The sequence below is a fragment of the Protopterus annectens genome, chromosome 7.part0 (genome assembly GCF_019279795.1).
Source record: "Protopterus annectens isolate FY-2018-M chromosome 7.part0, PAN1.0, whole genome shotgun sequence".
Taxonomy (NCBI): domain Eukaryota; kingdom Metazoa; phylum Chordata; order Ceratodontiformes; family Protopteridae; genus Protopterus; species Protopterus annectens.
The window spans coordinates 1,145,804,603-1,145,827,262 of record NC_056739.1 but is presented as its reverse complement, the minus strand read 5'-3'; the positions used below and the strand labels follow the sequence as shown (position 1 = coordinate 1,145,827,262).

At 37.8% G+C, this 22,660-nt stretch overlaps 1 protein-coding gene across 4 annotated transcripts in view; it reads left to right on the top strand.

Moving 5' to 3' along the window:
* Positions 1-22,660, top strand: part of CKMT1A (creatine kinase, mitochondrial 1A) — a 176,005-nt gene that overhangs the window by 90,183 nt on the left and 63,162 nt on the right. For all 4 annotated transcript variants that reach the window (XM_044077728.1, XM_044077726.1, XM_044077727.1 and 1 more), the window contains exon 4: positions 16,658-16,753. In XM_044077728.1, the coding sequence (XP_043933663.1) occupies positions 16,658-16,753 (96 nt within the window). The remainder of the gene's footprint in view (positions 1-16,657; positions 16,754-22,660) is intronic.

Here is a 22,660-nt window from a genome sequence, read left to right as displayed (position 1 = left end):
TGAAATTTAACCATTTATTTTAGAAAATTTACATTTTAAAAACAAACACCCAACAACTTAAAAAAGTGGAATTTGGGTTTTACAAGAATAAAAGAAAAAATACCAATGCAAAAAAAGAATAAAAAAAAAGAAAAATTTAATTTTTTTGGGTTAATTTTGCTCATGCCCTTTCCTGAACCCTAGGGGAAATGAAAACCTACTTAATTAAAAAAAAAACCTGAGCTTTAAGAAAAAACTAAAAAATGGTGCTTGTTACTGGTGGTATGATTTCCAATGACCTAAAATTCTACAAATCGGGTTTGGTAAACCAAAGTCCCAAAGTGTAAAAAAGCCTTCCCAAATCCCCAAAATAAGCTGAATATGAAATTTAAAAAAATTCCCAACTTAGAAAAAAACGGAATTTTTAATGAAAACCCGGGGATTTTTAAATTTTAAAAGTAATTGAAAAGGGTTTACTGTTAAAATTTTAAAAAACAACCCAACAATTGCTTATAAAAGTGGAACTTTTTAATACTACACCAAAAATAAAAATTAAAAAGTTAAAATAAAAATAAAAAAAATAAAAAAGGTTAATTCAATTTTTTGGTAGGTGTCCTTTTGTTCTGTGTAACAGCAAAAAATTTTTAGGAAATTAAATTCCCCTTTAGAAAGAAATCTCAAAAGACCAATGGGCAGTTTTACCAGGTGATTTTAGCCAATGACCTAAAAATTTCCTGAAAGGGTTTTTGAAAAAAATTTCCCAGATTTGTAAAATCCAAAAAAAGGCCAAATACAACTAATAGGAAATTTAAAAACCCAATACTAAAAAAAAAAAGTTTAACTGAAAAGGCTTGAACTTAATTTTTTTCCTCCCTTAGAAAAAGGTTAACTCAAAATTTTCACAACAACCCAGGAGTTAAAAAGGACAATTTAGAAACCTCAAAACCAGTAAACTAGCTAGAAAATGCCCGGGGTTTAAAAAACCGAAATAAAAAAATACAAAAAGTTTTTTAAAAGATTTCTCAATTTTCAAAGCTCATAAAGGCAAAACCCAATATTTTGGAACAGAATTAACCTGAACATTTTAAAAAATTTTCAAAAGAACCGGGGTTTCTAAGGTGTCAGGCTACAGTCAAAAAACATTCCCTTATGAAACACTGGCTAACAAAGTCCCGGAAATTCCAACCCAAAACCCCAAAACACAGAAATAACCTGTAAGAAATGCTAAAATATCCAACTTAGAAAAAATGAAAAGGGTTTACATGAAAGAGCATAGCCTTTTAAAGTTTAACCAATTCCCTTAAAAGGAAAAACCAATTATTCGGGAACAAAAACCAAAACTTAATAAAAGAAAATTTTCCCATTAAACCTCAAGGGGTGTGAGAAACACCAGTACCAAGTCAATCCCCAAAAAAACTAAGAAAACCGGCTTAGTTAAATATATATTTCTGGGTATTGTGCCTTCCAATTAGCTAGGGGAAATGGAAGCACTCAATATTCTTGGAGAAATTGAAACCGGGCCTTTTAAAAACTAAAAAAAATTTAGGTTTTAAAAGTAGGGTGTCTCAATGAAAAAATTCTTTTCAGAAACCGGTTTGGTAAAAAAGGGTTTTTTTCCAAACCAGCCCAAAAAAGGGCCCAAATACAAGCCTGAATATGGAAGTGCTACAAATATCCCCACTACTTAGAAACAAACTGCAGAAATGTTTCTCACAGCTGAAAGGCAGCAGTGAGCCTTTAAATGAAAGTTTTAAACAGCTAAATAAACCTCTAGAAAAAAGAGTTTAACTGCAACAAGTTATCAGAAACAAACAACCCAACAGATGCTTAATAAAAGTGGACAGTTTCCAGTTAATACCTCACACACAGTGAAACTAGCTAGAAAAACACACAGTACACAAAGTGCTATAAATAACAAAGAAATAAAGAACAAAATAAGCAAAAAACAGGATACTTAATGTTATATATTATAGTTCCGAGTTTGCTCAATGTCCTTCCTTCGATTAGCTCAGTGTGAAATGGCAGAAACACTCACAACTTAACTTCTTAGGTAACAGAAATTTGAAACCTGAGACAGCTTTTAAGAAAGAAATCTCAAAAGAACCAATGAGGTGCTTAGTCTAAGCTGTAGTCCAGGTGAACTCAGTCAGACAATGACCTCAAACAATTCTCTCTCTCACTGAAATACCTGATGGTTTTGGCTAAACCAAGATGTCCCTGAATATGTGCTCAGACACACAGCCTCCACAAACACTAGGCCCAAATACAAGCCTGAATATGGAAATGCTACAAATATCCCCACTACTTAGAAAAAACTGCAGAAATGTTTCTCACAGCTGAAAAGCAGCAGTGAGCCTTTAAATGAAAGTTTTAAACAGATAAATTAGCCTCTAGAAAAAAGAGTTTAACTGCAACAAGTTATCAGAAACAAACAACCTAACAGATTCTTAATAAAAGTGGACAATTTCTAGTTACTACCTCACACACAGTGAAACTAGCCAGAAAAATACACAGTACACAAAGTGCTATAAATAACAAAGAAATAAGGACCAAAATAAGCAAAAAAACAGGATACTTAATGTTATATATTATAGTTCCGAGTTTGCTCAGTGTCCTTCCTTCAATTAGCTCAGTGTGAAATGGCAGAAACACTCACAACTTAACTTCTTAGGTAACAGAAAGTTGAAACCTGAGACAGCTTTTAAGAAAGAAATCTCAAAAGAACCAATGAGGTGCTTAGTCTAAGCTGTAGTCCAGGTGACCTCAATCAGCCAATGACCTCAAACAATTCTCTCTCACTGAAATGCCTGATGGCTTTGGCTAAACCAAGATGTCCCTGAATATGTGCTCAGACACACAGCCTCCACAAACACTAGGCCCAAATACAAGCCTGAATATGGAAATGCTACAAATATCCCCACTACTTAGAAACAAACTGCAGAAATGTTTCTCACAGCTGAAAAGCAGCAGTGAGCCTTTAAATGAAAGTTTTAAACAGCTAAAGGAGCATCTAGAAAAAAGAGTTGAACTGTAACAAGTTATCAGAAACAAACAACCCAACAGATGCTTAATAAAAGTGGACAATTTCCAGTTAATACCTCACACACAGTGAAACTAGCCAGAAAAATACACAGTACATAAAGTGCTATAAATAACAAAAAAATAAAGAACAAAATAAGCAAAAAAAAACAGGATACTTAATGTTATATATTATAGTTCCGTGTTTGCTCAGTGTCCTTCCTTTGATTAGCTCAGTGTGAAATGGCAGAAACACTCACAACTTAACTTCTTAGGTAACAAAAAGTTGAAACCTGAGACAGCTTTTAAGAAAGAAATCTCAAAAGAACCAATGAGGTGCTTAATCTAAGCTGTAGTCCAGGTGACCTCAATCAGCCAATGACCTCAAACAATTCTCTCTCACTGAAATGCCTGATGGCTTTGGCTAAACCAAGATGTCCCTGAATATGTGCTCAGACACACAGCCTCCACAAACACTAGGCCCAAATACAAGCCTGAATATGGAAATGCTACAAATATCCCCACTACTTAGAAACAAACTGCAGAAATGTTTCTCACAGCTGAAAGGCAGCAGTGAGCCTTTAAATGAAAGTTTTAAACAGCTAAATAAACCTCTAGAAAAAAGAGTTTAACTGCAACAAGTTATCAGAAACAAACAACCCAACAGATGCTTAATAAAAGGGGACAGTTTGCAGTTAATACCTCACACACAGTGAAACTAGCTAGAAAAACACACAGTACACAAAGTGCTATAAATAACAAAGAAATAAAGAACAAAATAAGCAAAAAACAGGATACTTAATGTTATATATTATAGTTCCGAGTTTGCTCAATGTCCTTCCTTCGATTAGCTCAGTGTGAAATGGCAGAAACACTCACAACTTAACTTCTTAGGTAACAGAAATTTGAAACCTGAGACAGCTTTTAAGAAAGAAATCTCAAAAGAACCAATGAGGTGCTTAGTCTAAGCTGTAGTCCAGGTGAACTCAGTCAGACAATGACCTCAAACAATTCTCTCTCTCACTGAAATACCTGATGGCTTTGGCTAAACCAAGATGTCCCTGAATATGTGCTCAGACACACAGCCTCCACAAACACTAGGCCCAAATACAAGCCTGAATATGGAAATGCTACAAATATCCCCACTACTTAAAAAAAAGCTGCAGAAATGTTTCTCACAGCTGAAACGCAACAGTGAGCCTTTAAATGAAAGTTTTAAATAGATAAGTTAGCCTCTAGAAAAAAGAGTTTAACTGCAACAAGTTATCAGAAACAAACAACCTAACAGATGCTTAATAAAAGTGGACAATTTCTAGTTAATACCTCACACACAGTGAAACTAGCCAGAAAAATACACAGTACACAAAGTGCTATAAATAACAAAGAAATATGGACCAAAATAAGCAAAAAAAAAACAGGATACTTAATGTTATATATTATAGTTCTGAGTTTGCTCAGTGTCCTTCCTTCGATTACCTCAGTGTGAAATGGCAGAAACACTCACAACTTAACTTCTTAGGTAACAGAAAGTTGAAACCTGAGACAGCTTTTAAGAAAGAAATCTCAAAAGAACCAATGAGGTGCTTAGTCTAAGCTGTAGTCCAGGTGACCTCAATCAGCCAATGACCTCAAACAATTCTCTCTCACTGAAATGCCTGATGGCTTTGGCTAAACCAAGATGTCCCTGAATATATGCTCAGACACACAGCCTCCACAAACACTAGGCCCAAATACAAGCCTGAATATGGAAATGCTACAAATATCCCCACTACTTAGGAACAAACTGCAGAAATGTTTCTCACAGATGAAAAGCAGCAGTGAGCCTTTAAATGAAAGTGATAAACAGCTAAAGGAGCCTCTAGAAAAAGAGTTTAACTGCAACAAGTTATCAGAAACAAACAACCCAACAGATGCTTATTAAAAGTGGACAATTTCCAGTTAATATTTCACACACAGTGAAACTAGCCAGAAAAATACACAGTACACAAAGTGCTATAAATAACAAAGAAATAAAGAACAAAATTAGCAAAAAAAACAGGATATTTAATGTTATATATTATAGTTCTGAGTTTGCTCAATGTCCTTTCTTCGATTAGCTCAGTATGAAATGGCAGAAACAATCACAACTTAACTTCTTAGGTAACAGAAAGTTGAAACCTGAGACAGCTTTTAAGAAAGAAATCTCAAAAGAACCAATGAGGTGCTTAGTCTAAGCTGTAGTCCAGGTGACCTCAGTCAGCCAATGACCTCAAACAGTTCTCTTTCACTGAAATGCCTGATGGCTTTGGTGAAACCAAGATGTCCCTGAATATGTGCTCAGACACACAGCCTCCACAAACACTAAGCTCAAATACAAGCCTGAATATGGAAATGCTACAAATATCCCCACTACTTGGAAACAAACTGTAGAAATGTTTCTCACAGCTGAAATGCAGCAGTGAGTCTTTAAATACAAGTTTTAAACAGCTAAAGGAGCCTCCAGTAAAAAGAGTTTAACTGCAACAAGTTATTAGAAACAAACAACCTAACAGATGCTTAATAAAAGTGGACAATTTCCAGTTAATGCCTCACACACAGTGAAACTAGTTAGAAAAATACACAGTACACAAAGTGCTATAAATAGCAATGAAATAAAGAACAAAATAAGCAAAAAACAGGATACTTAATGTTATATATTATAGTTCCGAGTTTGCTCAGTGCCTTCCTTCAATTAGCTCAGTTTGAAATGGCAGAAACACTCACAACTTAACTTCTTAGGTAACAGAAAGTTGAAACCTGAGACAGCTTTTAAGAAAGAAATCTCAAAACAACCAATGAGGTGCTTAGTCTAAGCTGTAGTTCAGGTGACCTCAGTCAGCCAATGACCTCAAACAATTCTCTCTCACTGAAATGCCTGATGGCTTTGGCTAAACCAAAATGTCTCTGAATATGTGCTCAGACACACAGCCTCCACAAACACTAGGCCCAAATACAAGCCTGAATATGGAAATGCTACAAATATCCCCACTTCTTAGAAACAAACTGCAGAAATGTTTCTCACAGCTGAAAAGCAGCAGTGAGCTTTAAATGAAAGTTTTAAACAGCTAAAGGAGCCTCTAGAAAAAAGTTATCAGAAACAAACAATCCAACAGATGCTTAATAAAAGTGCACAATTTCCAGTGAATACCTCACACACAGTGAAACTAGCTAGAAAAATACACAGTACACAAAGTGCTATAAATAACAAAGAAATAAAGAACAAAATAAGCAAAAAACAGGATATAGTTCTGAGTTTGCTCAGTGTCCTTCCTTCGATTAGCTCAGTGTGAAATGGCAGAAACACTCACAACTTAACTTCTTAGGTAACAGAAAGTTGAAACCTGAGACAGCTTTTAAGAAAGAAATCTCAAAAGAACCAGTGAGGTGCTTAGTCTAAGCTGTAGTCCACGTGACCTCAGTCAGCCAATGACCTCAAACAATTCTCTCTCACTGAAATGCCTGATAGCTTTGGCTAAACCAAGATGCCCCTGAATATATGCTCAGACACACAGCCTCCACAAACACTAGGCCCAAATACAAGCCTGAATATGGAAATGCTACAAATATCCCCACTACTTAGAAACAATCTGCAAAAAACAGGATACTTAATGTTATATATTATAGTTCCGAGATTGCTCAGTGTCCTTCCTTCGATTAGCTCAGTGCATGCATGCATGCATAGTAAATAAAGTGGTAGAGTTACAAACTTAAGTGTTAGGGACCCTGTACTGTCTTTCTGAAAGACAGCCGAACATTGTTTACCAATCCTTTCCTCATGCTGAAAATTATGAAGGTCATTGCACTGAACCAAATGCTACAGAGTTCTTTCTATTTATCAATACTACCAAAATTCATGGGAATGTTCTTACACTGTATGCATTCTAATATACAACTCCTTTGACACTTTTTGCAGGATTAGAAAATTGAGGATGTCTGATCATCTGGTCATCTCCTCTACATTTAATAAACTAGGTAATCTTGAAAGAAACAAATCACCTAAGGTGGAATGGGCAGCAAGTTGCATACAGCTTTGTTATGATTCTATTGGTAGAAAAATGTAAGGACCTTTAGGGTTTATTCCATCAGGAGTACATCAGCTCCTGCTTTTTACTATTGAAGGCTTTTAGCAATTGCAGTATGTCAGTATAGATCATAAATTATCTTCCACACTTCTACTAAACATTATAAATTACAGACTGCATGTCCAAAGCTAGAGGGGCTTGTCAAATGTAGCCACCACCCTGACTTTGTATTCAAAGTGCAGTTCATAGGCTCATAGGGTCTTAGATGTACTCTACACATGTTACCCAGAAAACCACTCAGAAGCCTAGTCAGCTAAACCCATGAATATTTTAATGTGTCAGGTTCCCAAGTTGTGGAGTGTCAAGTTGGTGTTCTGTTCAAGAAAAGTAAAGACTGTGAGGAAAAGGAATGTGAAATAAAGTAAATGGTATAGATACATACCATAGCTATAGATAAATAAATCATCCTTCGTTCATAGGTATGGACTAGGCTAGCTGCCATTGTGGGCCATTTAAAACTTAGACAGTTTCCCTTAAATGTGAGAATCAAACCTGGTGCATTATGTGTGTGAGGTAAACAATCTCCACCCCTTGTTTTCTCATACTATTTGCAGTCCCCCATCCCTCAGGATGGCTTGTTTGGTTTCATAGTGTTTCACTATTTTTATTGTTGTTGTTTTTGTTGTTGACTCACAGTGCTGAATGGGATGCCTTTTGTTTCAGGGCTGGTTGGTGACAAAAGCCTTTTGCCACCTTTGATTCTTGCTTTGTACTGGGTAAAATTGTGATACACAGTCATCTGAATGGCTGTAGCTATCGGATAATATACCTTGAAGTGAAATTGAAAGGACATGTAACCGTATATACCGCAGATACCTGGTTTTGCCACTATGACATTTTGGTGGAATTTCCTAGAAAAGACAACTTTTCTGTCACTTTCAGTTAAGTGGAGTGACAGAGACTGATTTTATTTTTTTAAAACTGCTTATGGGAGCAGTGCAGGTCATTATACTATTTATAACATACTGCTGTACATTTTACTTTGCAATTGATTTTCCTTTGAAAATGGCTTCCATATTTGAAAAATTCCCTGCAATTATAATTATATAATTGAATATTTTAGCTTGGTTCCTATCATCAATATAGTACAAATTACTGCTATGGACAAATCAATGCCAGCTGTGTTGCATTTGGAGCAGGATAAAAATCCAACATGTATAAAGCTTGTGAGGACTATTACTGTTATAAAGAGTATGCAACGTGACTATATTTTTCTTTGATTCAGCTTGTAAAATGCTAAATCTCCCTCTGTTTTTGAAATTTCACTTTATTTATTTATTTATTTTTGGGAGGATGCTACAGCATGTTTCATGGCTCAACTTCTACAAAATAAGGAGGAAAACAGTTTAGTCAGTACATTAAGAAAAGCACTTGGACCACTTTTTGGCAGTAACAAGAAAAGGTCATAAAATTCTGTTAATTTGATTGACGTTAACAAACTTCAAGGGAAGTCACTGGAAAAAAGCTGCTGCTTCTGTTTGGGATTACTAGACAAACACTGCACACCTGCACAATGCAAATTTTTGAGGAGACCACTGGTAGAAGAGACTCACAGCTAATAAGACATCGATTAGGCAGTGAACAGCACCAACCTACCAAGCAAAGGACTATGTAATTAAACAAAGAGGTAGTGTTAATGGGATGAAAAGCACTTCACTGCTCCTCAGAAGGTACAGCACTACAGTAATGGGTGTGGCTAATGTGATGGATAACACAGGCAAGGTGCAGCAGCACGTCTGTGTAACATATGTCCACACATTCAGTGTTGCACCACAGCGCTCCATGCAGCACCTGTCTAGTGCAAGACGGGCAGCAAAGTGGCAAACGGATAGAACAAAGCTGAAAGTCACATCAGAGTAGCAACTCTGTACATCATCTAAATGGGGAGGAAATGGGGGCATATATTAAAAAAGGAAATGGGGAAACAACACATGATGAAAACACAGGAGGTTAACTAAAATATATAAAAGGTGGGGAAAGGAAGGGTAGTTATTTTGTGGAGAGAATATATTTTAAGGGTTACAAAAGAAGGATAGGTGGGGAAGGTAGAAAGGGATGACTGTGGGTGGGATAGATGGAGAAGATCAGGTAGCAGGGATAGACAGACAAACATAGACATAGGTACAGACAGGCAAACATAGACATAGATACAGACATACAGGGTCAGTATATGCAAAAATGATGTCTAAGATATTGGGTGGATACATACATACAGAGTGTGGAAAAATAAACAGGGAATGATAAATGAAACAGAGAGAAGATACTCAGGATGGGGAAAGGATGGGGTCCTAAGTTGGTTGGATACCAGACCATCATATAGGAAAGCCAACTCAGGCATCACTCATCTGAGTGGCCACTACTAAAGGGCTGAATCCGAGCCATAGCTGATTAATCTGGCACCTCTCAACATTAAGTTGAGGAGCAAGAAAAAGGTACTTTCTCCATTCTGGCATCAGGTCCCTGTTATGCTCTCATGTTTATATGAGGAGTGGACAAAAAAAAAAAAAAGATCGCTTTCCCTAACACTTGGGGTGGGTGCCTCCTTCACCCAACCTTAGCTACACTTCTGGGCTGAATGTTCCATTGGTATTCTCTTGGATGGGCCCTAGCAGTTGTGCAATGCCACCAGTCATCTCAGAAGGCACTAGATGTTGCTGAGGCAGGCATCCTATTGCCAGTTCACCTTGACAGCTACCAGCCTTTGCAAATGATGTTGTGAGATTACTGGAGACTTTTCAAGTTCACTCTCAGGATGGAAGCCTTCACCTTCTCTCCTGCAAAGCAGACACTGAGGGCATCAGTAACTACTCCAGATCATCTCCAGCAGGTGAATCATCATCTTCCTTGTGATAGACAGACCTGAAAACCAGCAACGTCACAGTGCCAGGGGCAGTGGCCAGTGGAGAGAATATCTTGACCTCATCTTTTCCCCATTCACTTGGCAAAATGTCTTCCTCAGCCACATGAGGACCTGCAGAAAAATAACACAGTAGGAAAATAATGTCACACCCATGTGCTACAAACATAATCACAGTTGTGCAGTAGAATGGCAAAGATGTCATACGTACTCTCACCTTCTACATCACCCACTTCTTCACTGCTGGAAAACAAAGTATGTACTTTTAAGTATACATGTACTACAATTAAGATGGAAGAAAATGGTATAGAATATGAAAAAAATACTTACTGTACAGTTTAGGCTCCCTGTCCTGGCCTTTGCTTCCAACTGCTGGAGCAGGTCAGAGTAGTGCCACTTCAGGTCACTGTATCTATGTTAAAACTGCTGATGAGAATGACTAATACCAGGAGTATCATTCTGTATTTCTGCAGCTCATAGCAAGCAGTGACTTACAGAATGAGCTACTGTAACTGCCTGGAAAGGTCTTCTATAAGAGGAATAGGAAAGGCCCATCCTCCCTAGCACACCAAGCAGACTCTTTCATTTGCCAGTCATTGAAGCAGTCATGGCTATTTAATCAGGTAAATTCAAGGAGCAAAATGATAGCTCCATGAGCATGACACATTTGTGAATCAAATGTCATAAAACCTGTAATACAGCCTTGTCTTAGTTCTGCAGGTTGTAAGGCATGGCTACAGCACAGCACCCTGGCATAAATTTTCAATAAATGCACAGTATAAAGCCTCAGCACTTAGGACCATTTTGTACAACACCACTTAGAACCATACAGTTCTGAAAGAGAAGAATTCCAGTAAAGCCTCTGTGAATGTGGAACTTCCCACAGTTAAGGAAGGAGTCCTGCATTATAAAGTACCTCAACAACAATCCATGTGTTGGATATTATGGTGCATATTTAAGTGAGGAACCCAAACTACTGGTTTGGCACTGTACAGCCTACCTGTGGCTGGGATGTTACATGTAAAGTTAGGAAAGCGTGGAAAGGACACTCCACAAGGTGTACGTGGACTAAGGTCATGTGTTAAAGCATGACTGCAGCACTTAAATTTGGGAGACTGTGCATATTTCTAATTGTACCAAATAACCACGTGCATAAAGGGGGTAGACTTTGACCTTAGGTATATGCATCTCATAGCATACCATGCACATCAGGACCTGGTTAGGTTTGCTGAATATTTGGATAGTACAATGGAATTCCTTAGGTTTAAGATGGACTATTACTATGAAAGTATTTCATATCCTGATGTGCACTTGTATAGGGAATCTAATATATTGCAAACTTCAGTCTATAGGAAACAGGTTCAGGTTAACAAATATATTAATGCTAGGAGTATGCACCCTAAGCATGTCTTTAGGAATATAGTTAAGAGTCAATTTATGAGGGTGAGTAAGCTTAATACCGATGAGAACAAATGTAAAGAGCAGAGAGAGATCATGGTAGAAGAATTTAGAAGTAGGGTTATGATGAAAATCTCATTCAAAAAGCTAAGAGAGAAGTACTGGAAAATCGGTGGTTAATTGCTGCCCCATTTTTTGGTGATTCTGCACAGCGCATCCCAGTAATTCATAATGATGAAACTGTACTTAGATATGTTACTACTTATAATATCTACACAAAACAAGTTGAAAGTATAATAAAAAAAGAATTGGAGGATTTTATCCTCTATGCCTGAACTGCTAGCTATTGTAGGAATCAGAGTGAAATTAGCATATAGGAATAGTACGAACATAAAAAAGAGAACTATGCTATAATGATTTTAGTGTTAATCAAGCAACTTCCTTGATAAAGAAAAGTGGTACATTTTCCTGCCATAATTGCAGTTGTTGCAATAACATTTGCAACAATATACAATTTCAGCATCCAATAACAAAGGAAATTTTTGGATTAAGTGTCAAGCTACACGTAAATACCACTATGATAGTTTATATTGCAACATGCATATGTTGCAAATGTTTCTATGTAGGGAAATGTTCAAGGTGGCTTAAAGACTACATTATTAAACACAAATCTGACATTAGAAGGTTAGTAGAGATAAATGCCTTAACAAAGTACATTATAGAAAAAGGTTCGCAATATGGCTTTAAATTTAAAGCCTTAGAAGTTGTACGTAGTTGTTTAAGGGGTGGGGACATGAATAATAAACTTGAAATTGCTGGGTATAGATGGATTACTAAACTGGAAGTGGATAAACTTCCAGGACTGAGTAATGTAGTTACAATAAAACCAATTTTGGTTGCAAAACAGAAACAATATAAATAAATGAATAATATTTTTTATGATAATTTTAGAATGCTTTTTAGAATGTATTGTCTCTTTTAGTGGATTTTTGTTTTTAATTGGTTGGCTGTGTCATGTGCTGTTTCTTAACGATGTATAAATTGAATGGAATGAAAGAATATTGTATACTGAAGAAGGGTGTTTTCAGAAAGCGTTATCTTATATTGAATACATTGAGCATTTTTCTACTGGATTTGTTTTTTCTTGGAGACAATGCCTTGAAATGTTCACTAAACAGGAGAAAGAAGTGCTACAGCAGGCCCTGGATGTGCACACACACACACACACACACACACACACACACACACACACGCACACACGCACACACGCACACACACACACACACACACACGCACACACGCACACACACACACACACACACACACACACACACACACACACACACACACACACACAAACATACACCCATACACAGCATGCTCCTCCTAGGAGTAATATAGGGACCGAATTTGGTAAGCACTAATACAGTATGTGAATGCTATGGGTAGCCATAATAGGTCTGTACAACAGGTGTAATGAAGGACTATTGATATACTCCATGCAACAGACTCATTGTAGATTATGTAAGGTCCACCACAGGGAATGGACAACGAACAATGAAGCATCTCACACTGAGGTTGTGGGCTTCTTGGGTGAGGGTCACTAAACATGGTGAGTGGCCCCTCACACCTGGATGTAGCTTGGGTGTAAGAACTGAGTTAGCACCACCTCAGTTGAGTTAGCAGGGGATAGACCAGGTTACTAATGTCTGTTACAGTACAGTAAAGCTCACTTCACTGCATGTTTAAGTGGAAGGACTGACCAAGGCCTGCTTGTACATATACCCTTCCAGGCACCATCTACAATAGCAACAAGGTATGTCTGAAAACATACATGACAGCTGTACTTTTCATGTGTATTAGTATGAATGCCACAGGGAGTTACAGAGACATATGTGTATGAGCTGACAGTGGTAGCATGTGCATTCATGCTTTCACAGGTTCCACTGGTAGAGGGTCAAGTATAACAGGAGAACACAGGGCAGATATTATCAGGTCACCATGTAGCTGACAATGATGGCAGCATGCACGTGTCACTCATATCCACCATTATAGATGTCCCTGTAAAAGTATAAGCTGAACACATAGCCTCACCAGTGCACAGTAGCCATCTTGTACAAAAGTAAGAATCAGGGTCTTCACCATTGTTCTCAGCCCACACAGATACTGGCAGGCCCATCTCTCTAACATATGCATTCCCATCAAATGAGTGATATGGGGGTGCAGCTCTGCCATGACTCCAAGTCTCTCCCTGCTATAGCTATGACACTTGATATTAATCACCCAGTGGACCCAGACACAGATCTATGGCGTGTGGGATGGCATGCAGCAACTGCATAGTGACCTGGAGTATAGAAAAAGGAAACACACAGTGCTGCAGAGGTCATTGCTGGCAAATGTTTCCTGCACAGGTATCTCTATGAGATACATTGTAACTGCCATCCAGTCTGGTTTGGTCACGGGATGGTCCAAATGCATGCAATCAGGCACAAGCATCCCCAACTCAGCCTACCCACACCTTAGGTGGGGCTTCATTGCTGTCACCTACAAGGCACATAGTCTACCATTTCTGACTATCTCTATGTCCCTCAGGTAATAGGTTGGACTACTTCTCCAGCTCCGCTGCTGGGACACCTCATCAGACTGTTCATGCACAGTCCCACAGCTCTACCCCTTCCCTGAAATATATGAACACATGAACTACTAGCCTTGGTCATAGGTATTGCCCAAGCCATCAGCAATGCTGCTCTTCAGGCTGTCCACCTAGAGTGTCCTATCAGCGTGCAAGTGCACAGTCCAGGATTTCTCCCCTTTCCATGTCATGAACCACTTCAAGTTCTTGCACCAAACATTTCTGATTTTTGTTTGCTTGTATGAGTTGTGAGCCCCTGTGTATCACAATTCTGCCCTACTTCAAATTCTGGAATTTTGCTCCTGTCTTCTTTCTTTTCCTAGCATAATCTTTGATGATGAAGTAAGCTGTGACATGCATATGCAGGATCATTTGTTTGGCTCAAAGAATTGTATCCTCACTGCTAATGAGTAGAGTTACCCACATTATTAGCTCTCATCTGACTCCTCCTTCAGGTCTTGACCTACTTCATAGTGTATATTTAAGGAAATAACAGTAGTCTGCTTTTCACTTATATATCTGTATTCTTTAGCGGCTTGAGCATCATGCAGACTTAGCAAAGATGCATAAACCTTCTCAGTTAATTCAATTCCTGTTGCTATATATCAGAATGCAGGCTGAATTTAAAGCCTTGGTATAATGACCATGTTGTCGCCTCACAGCAAGAGGTTCTCCTGTTCGATTCTCGGCTGGAGCACCTTCTGTGTGGAGTCTGCATGTCCTCTCCATGGTTGAGTGAATCTAAAGACATGCAGGTAGGTGCGAGCATGTGTGGGTGTGCCTTCTTTGAAGATCGGGCTCCGGGCTGGCAACTTGACACTGTAAAAATTCACTGCCTATCATAAACGGACTGGTGATCCACTGGGGTGACCCCTAACTGGGGAAAGCCGAAAGACATAACTAAAGTATCATGACCATTTAATTGCTGTCTCCAAAAACATGTTTCTTAGAGGAAAGGTATGGTGACAAACTGAAACAGCACATGTTTTGATCATACCTTGACCTAGTCTATTAATTTTTCTGCCTCACTGTAGGTAAATAGAAATACTTTATTCTGCATCAGTTTGTTATGATGAGGAAGCTATGCTGGCATGTTTTTTTTTCTTTTCAATCAATGCTTCTTAAACCTATAATGCATTATGTTTGTACAGAGTATGACCAATTTATATATGGGGGAGACACTTTTTTTATTCTGATTACCAGTGTCTGGATATCTATTCATCCATGTTTTTCAGTCATGAAAAACAGTTACATAAACAATTACAAAATTGTTTTCTAATTTTTTTGTAGAGCTTTTCTTTGAATGTTTGTAGTATAGCTATCTTACAGTTGTTATTCCCTCAAGGACAGATGTGTCTTCTGTATATAGTGCTTGTACACTCATCATTGGCCCACTAGTAATATCACACAGTGGTACTAATTAGTCGATGTCAAATCTAGAGTCAATTATGTATTTGCATAGTGTTGCTGTATGCTTTATCAATACGTCTTTAAGCACAGGGACCTGGTGACATCATTAATCTTACTTTAGCCCAGGTGTATATGCTGTATTTAAGGTTAGGATGCTATTTGTCCTGACTCTTGAACTTTGCAACTTAGGTGACTAATGTATTTAGATAAATAGCATACATACATGTGAGATGCTGTGGTTAAATGTGAATCCGTGTTGTAGATTTTGAAAGGAGGGTATAAAGCTTGCATTATTCTTAATGGTAGTGATAAGCCAGACAGGATTATGTTGATTAATTTACCATTGTTTCTTTTAGATAATGGGCCAGATTCTAAAAAAATCTATCTCAGAATAAGTCTGACCTAATTCTGAACAACTTGATCTTAGTGTAAGTGAATTTACTTCAATGTAAGGCCAATCTATAAACAGGTTTACACCAGAGGCCAAATTCTAAAAGGCCTGCTCTTAGTCTAAGTGGCCTCTTACACTGAGAGCAGGTCTTGAAATCAGGACAAAAAGTTTTGATGAAAATTATATGCACCTCGTCTTTGGTGCTATCATCTTTGTAACATTAGGCAATGGGACATGTGAGCTAACTTTGTTATATTTACTGAATGGGACTTGCAACAAACAATGAAATCTATACATGTGACATCACTTCATTATGACATCAACTGCATCCAGCTCTCATTGCCCAAGTACATTTACAGTGCATGTTTTGTTAGCCTTTAGTCGTTTTAGTTGTGGTTGTGTATTCATTTTGCCATCACTGCTTTCTGTGCCTTTTAAGGCAATAATGTTTCCCATTGTACACCACTTGAATGCCTGATGTGCATATATAGCTCTTCAGTATATTGCCATGTAATTCATCTAAAATGAAAGTTAAGAACTAATTGTGCATTTCTTCTGCAAAGTGTTAATCTACTGAGTTTAGAGATTTTAGGAAATACTTTTGGCAGTTGGCAAGCCACGTGGTCAATATTTAAGTGTCTTCCTATCTTTGGGAAATATTATATGCATAACCTGGTGCAGTTTCTTGCACACAATAAATAAGAAGGGATTGGTGGGAAAAAGAGAGACAAAAAAATCTCAGCAAATTTATTATAAGATTTAATACACAATCTTGAGGCCTGTCTAAGAAAGTGAAACTATCTGATATTTTCTTAAATGTTTATGAATACATTTTTGCATTTCCAGTTGTTCAATCTGTGTTCTTTTTTCAGGTATTTGGTGACTTATTTGACCCAGTGATCTATGAGAGGCATAATGGGTATGACCCCAGGACCATGAAGCACCCCACTGATCTGGATGCTAGCAAGGTAAAGAGTTTCAAAATAAGGAATAAAACAGTATACTAAATAGACTCCCCAAATAAGGTATTACTGCTAGACTGAGGAATGTGTGATGTAAAAAAAGTGAGGGTCATCTTTGCACACAACAGGAGAATATGCTTACTGATTTTCTAAATAAAACTTCCTGCTAACAACGTAACTCCTTCTGTACCTCAATGCTGTCATCTGTCACCACAAGAACTCCTTTTGAAGTTTTGAAGTTTTTAAAGTAGCATGTATTTTGGTTGGGGACAATACAGTGGTGTAGCAGTTAGAGATGTTACCTCACACTGTTTAGATTTCCAGTTTGATTTCCAGCTAGGAGGAGTTCTGTGTGAAATGTCACACAATGTAATGTCTGACTTGGCCCTGCATGGTTTTTGGGCCCCTGATTCATCCCACATCCCAAAGACATACAGGCAGGGAATTCAGCAATGCTTAGCTTGCCCCTAGGTATGCACATTTCTTTTTGTCCTGTGATACACTGGCATCCCATCCAGAATGAATTCCCTTCTATAGTGGTTGATTGCCAGAATAGGCTCCAGCTTCCCCGAGCCTAAACTGGATAAACTGGGTCTCGAAAGTAAATATACAGATAGTGCACTCTTTGTTTTCCCCTTCATCAGTAATTAGCATTTTAATCTATTTTGGTATAATTGGTAACGTGTGTGTGTGTGTGTGTGTGTGTGTGTGTGTGTGTGTGTGTGTGTGTGTGTGTGTGTGTGTGTGTGTGTGCACATGTGCCCATGAAATCTTTAAGCTCCATGTTGGCTTGTTTGTTTATTTATAGCAAATGTGTTTACCGAGTTAGTGAACTGTTCAGAGAACCCTATTCATTCATAACAAGAATGCAAAAATAGGCATTAAATATATGCAATAGTAGAGCTAAAACAAAATAAATGCAGTCAATGTTAGTGTAAGATGTAATAAATATACATGGATAATACAACTGCATGAGAGGTACCGAACACAAAGGAAAATAAAATATAGTAGTCAGAAATGTAAACGAGTCATTGCTGATGTGAAAATGAGGTTATTACATGCATTAGAGCTGGATAAAGATTATAGGATAGAGATGGAGCCTGCAGAGTAACTTGCTACATGGTTTTGCTGGGTAACATGAGGAAAGGAGGTAGCAAGAAGTAGGATGTTAAGAATGAAGATATCTGCAGATTGCAGAAAAAGAGTAAAGACAAAACAGGGGATGTGTGGGCTGCGAGCTAATAGTAGATGGTAAGTATTGTAGGTAGTTAGAGCAAGTTTTGAAAAGGCACAATCTGGTATAGCTGGGAAAAGAGGGAGATCTGTTTGTTTTTTTTGTCAGTAGAGCATGACTTGAGGGTTTATAAGGAGGAAGTGGGTTGCAGTTTGATAGCCAGTAGGGACAGAAGTTGCTGCAAAGAAGTGTATGAAGTATAATATACAGAAAGAATGAAGGCATTCAGTAATTGGAAAAGTAATGACAGAATTTGACAGGACTTAATGATGTGTGAGTGGGCCTCTGAATGTAAAAAAATATAGAAATCTTAAGGAGAAATCTTTTCAGGATCAGGGAGATTTCAAAGGCAATGAAGAGGACTTATTGGGTATTAATGCATTCTTTACTGTAGATGTTCAAGAGTTTAGCTATTGTAAGAATTTATACTTGTTTTAACCAGGTAAGAACTTTAAAGGTGGTGAGACATGGTAATGGAAGTTCGAGGCAGGACGTTGATTTATACTGAGATATTTATAATTCTTAGCTTGTATTATAGTGTTACCCAGAGGGTCATAGATGTACAAATGAAATGCAGCTAAATGTTTCAGAGGGGTACTAAAGAGCACAAGTTGGATTTAAATATATTAAATTAAAAGTCAGAATTACAGACTCAGGAAAAGATTTTGTCTAATCGTTATTTGAATGGTTGTCGTGGGTTACCTAGTAAGACTAGAAAGTCTTAAGCTTAAAGTGATAGGGTCCAACAAAGGAATGAATGAAGGAAGAACATTATATAAGAAGAGAAGAGGACTGGTTCAAGGACTTAGTGCTGGCGAGCACCAGCTGCTGGCAATCTACATGGTTTTGCTGGGTAACATGAGGAAAGGAGGTAGCAAGAAGTAGGATGTTAAGAATGAAGATATCTGCAGATGGTGTCAGCATGTCGTGTATGGATGGCGCGAGATGGAGTAAGATAGTTTCTGAGCCACATGGGAGTACTGTCAAAAAAGCACATAGGTTACACTCACAGTTTTCTCAATAGAATGGAATGTGTTACCTGACAGAAAGCTCTCCCAAGGTCAATAAACAAAGCTCATGTTAAGAGGGCACTTCTATATTAGTGAAGATATGGTCAGTGGCAAAACAGGGCAGCAGGAATGTTGAAGATACACTGAATTTATTTTATAAGTTACTTAAAATGTATCAATCATTTATTAAGGAGAAATTCTGCTTATATGTCAGCTTTTCTAGTGTTTTTGCAATTGAGATGCGGTTATTTATGGGACTGAAGGGATGCATGTAGGATGGTTTGGCAGTTTTGAGTAGTGGTATGATTTTACCAGTTTCCCAATGACTAAATGTAGGTCCTGTAGACAAAGTTAGTTTACTGATGTATAGTAGAGTGTTGAAAATATATATTCTTCGGTGTAGTTCAGGGTTGCTATGGGGTGATTTACTTTAGTGCTATGTTTTATAAGTTTGCTTTGCAGTAGCCCTATTTCTGTACAGGCAGATGCGATGACTCATTATACAGAAAGTTCTGCATAAAAGCATGTAACATTATTTAGTCATATAGGAGCAGCTGCCCTCAAGGCTGTAGCTAGGGTGGGGCAACTGGGGCAACTGCCCTGGTTGCAAGCTGTTAATGAGCATGATTAGCACTATAGAATGGGTGCTGATCAGACCCTGCATGTCAGCATGATTGATGGCAATCATTTAATCAATGTAATGGTCACAAGGACACTGGGAATGACAATATGATAAAGAATGTGTTCCTCCTGATATACCTGACTGTCTGAAACAATGGATTTCATGCTGTCAGCACATCTTGACTGTTAGTTTTGCTTGTTCATGTGAGAGTAAGACATCAGCTTTGTTCTGGGCATGATACACAGTCTAGGCTTAATTTACGCTGTTTTCTGATTGGCTGTAACTTTTAAGTTGTGCTAAAACTGTAGAACCTGCATCTCTACTTGGGCTGTTCTGAGCTGTACTTCCTTGTTACTCAGTGCTCTGATAAATTCTGTCCAGATTTGATCTTGCCTTCAGTCTCAGTGATATCAGCAAATTATCTCCTCTGCTTGCTGCCTAAATTTCTTCAATATGTATCAGTATTGCACTCTAATTTGATCCCACCTGGCAAACGTGAAACACGGTTTGCCTTTGTCCGTTATGCTGACAGTCTTATTGCACTCGGTATACTGAGACAGAGCAGGAAGTGTCTAATGCTCACTGACAACCATCCACTACTGGACCAACATGACATGTTTAATGATTGGTGCAGTTATCCATATAAACTGGAGGTCACTCTCTCACCCACACAGATGGTCAGTAAGCAACATATAAACTCACTCATACTACCACAAGATCTTACTAACCAGCATTCACTGAGGTTGTAAAAAACACTCCCCAGGTATCCAGGAATCAGTGCTAAAATGCCCCAGCAGAATTCACTAACAAAACTCTACCGAGCTAACATAATGCCGTGAGTCACTAGGCTACAGGCTGCAAACCTTTCACTGCCACTTAGTTTGTGTGTCCAAGTATAAATCTTCTAGTACTTGGTGATATCATTTTAAGGCATATTGACTCTACCTTTACTAGGTTGGACAAAGGCCAGGTGACAGGATCCATAATGTCACAATGGCCTACAGTCCCTCAAACCAGACAAATATGACTATGACCTGGAGATGGCACATGTAAGAATGAATACCTGAGATACTCAACTTAGAAGGACACATAGAGAGACATGCTAGTGCTTGTCAGTTAAGACTTTTGTTCATGAATAGATTCCTCCCCTTACCCAGAACGATGTTAAGATACAAACAGAAGTTAATTGGCTTAAACATTTAGTTAAGCAACTGGGGTCATTTTGGTTGGGATTCAGTAGCTGTCAGCTTAGGACAATGTGATCAACAACCCAACTTGCTTTGGCAAGGATAGCCTGTGGCTTTCATTCAGCAGATTCTACATATCTGCTAAAGCATTTGGTGCCTCTGTGGTGCTTTTTTAGGTGAAGTCCACATTGTGGACATTTCAGCATAGCACAAAGTTTTACTTTAAACTCTAATCCAAATCACATCAAGATTGATCTACTCAGTGACAGAAGACTTGATAATGAATTGTGGGATTTTCAGGCTGTCATGCAACTTGAACCCATCCAAATTAGTGTTTTGACAGGGACTTGGTTTTAATGTAAATTCTGTCTTTAGCATGTTTCAGTGTCTATCATGCATTCAGATTTGTTGCAAACTGCAGGGGAGTGTCAACATTTGTCAGGGACCAAATTATTTCAAGACAGAATCACTTGGACCCACAAAAAGAACCCATTTAACTTCAAATTACCCTAAACAAGATAAACCTGTTATATTTCACCTTGTTTGTCTCTGGAGATCCACAAAAGATTTTTTATAAGTTCTTACTAACTTTTACTCATGAATACAAATACCATTTTCTTGCGTGATTTGGACTATCTACTTGATTACCTGATACAAATATACCACAATGGTTGAGTATGCCAAAAGATTTATAAACTTTATAAATATTAACTCCCTTGTACAAACAGTTAACCAGTTGATTAAGGGCCAAAATCTTTTTGACCTCATCCTCACTAACATCACACCTATTTTCACTACTCCTTTAGTATCCTCATCTCTAGTTAAATCTCATCAGAATTCATTAATATTCTTCTTTCGGGCATCCAAATTCACCATGACAAATTCTTATTCTGAATTCAAGGACTTTAAAAATACAAACCTAGTAAGAATATATGATGAGTTCTGTAAGATCAGCTGCGAGATTTTCATCGGTTTCTCACGGTTCCATACTAAAATGTATGACATACCATTCATTTGCAGATAGTGATAGTGAAGCAAATCTGGAGTTAAATGTCACATGGATTCAGTAGCTGCATCCGTGAGTGCTAGAGGTACAACAATGTCTGTAAGTAGACATCTGGTAAAATCAAGATCTTGAATAGAGGATGTCAACACTAAGTCACTGGATGCTTCTCCCTCTAGTCACTATTTTTTTGCACAAACTGCAAATAATATCTTCAAACACCATGAAAAAGGGGAGAATAAGGACAGCTATATAGGAAACCTTTCAAGAGCCTATATTACAGTATATAAAAAGCTGTCCTTCCAAAACAAGCCATTCTATAGAAAGCAACAAACTATAAGGTGACAATATTATCAATATAAACAATCATCTTCTTTCTGTAATAATTTTAAAAGAAAGGAAAAACAACAGAAAACAGTAGCTGCATATTAATTCACACCCAGATCTACCATGTAGCACATCACCCATTCAACATTTTGAAGGAAAGCTCCAACACAGCATTACTCACTAGTCATTTATTAATACAGCTAAAGTGATACTTCATATAATTTCAGAAGGTTATTCCACACTGCCTGTAGAAATGCTTTGCTTTTCACCATATAAGGCAGGTATTTAGGTATTTCATTTGTGGACAGATCACATAATCTGCCATTAGAACTGTTCTCCCATAACGAAACCCCATACCAAATCATCATAAAAGACTCTTTATGTTAATCATGGAAAGTAAATTACAAGACTCAGTCAATGCAGAATTTGTGGTCCCCCCAAAAAAGGAATCTTCATATCAACCTAAAAATGAGAGTAGTAGCTAGATCCCAGCCTTCTAAACCAACTTTGTTCTATGGCTTCTTCAGATC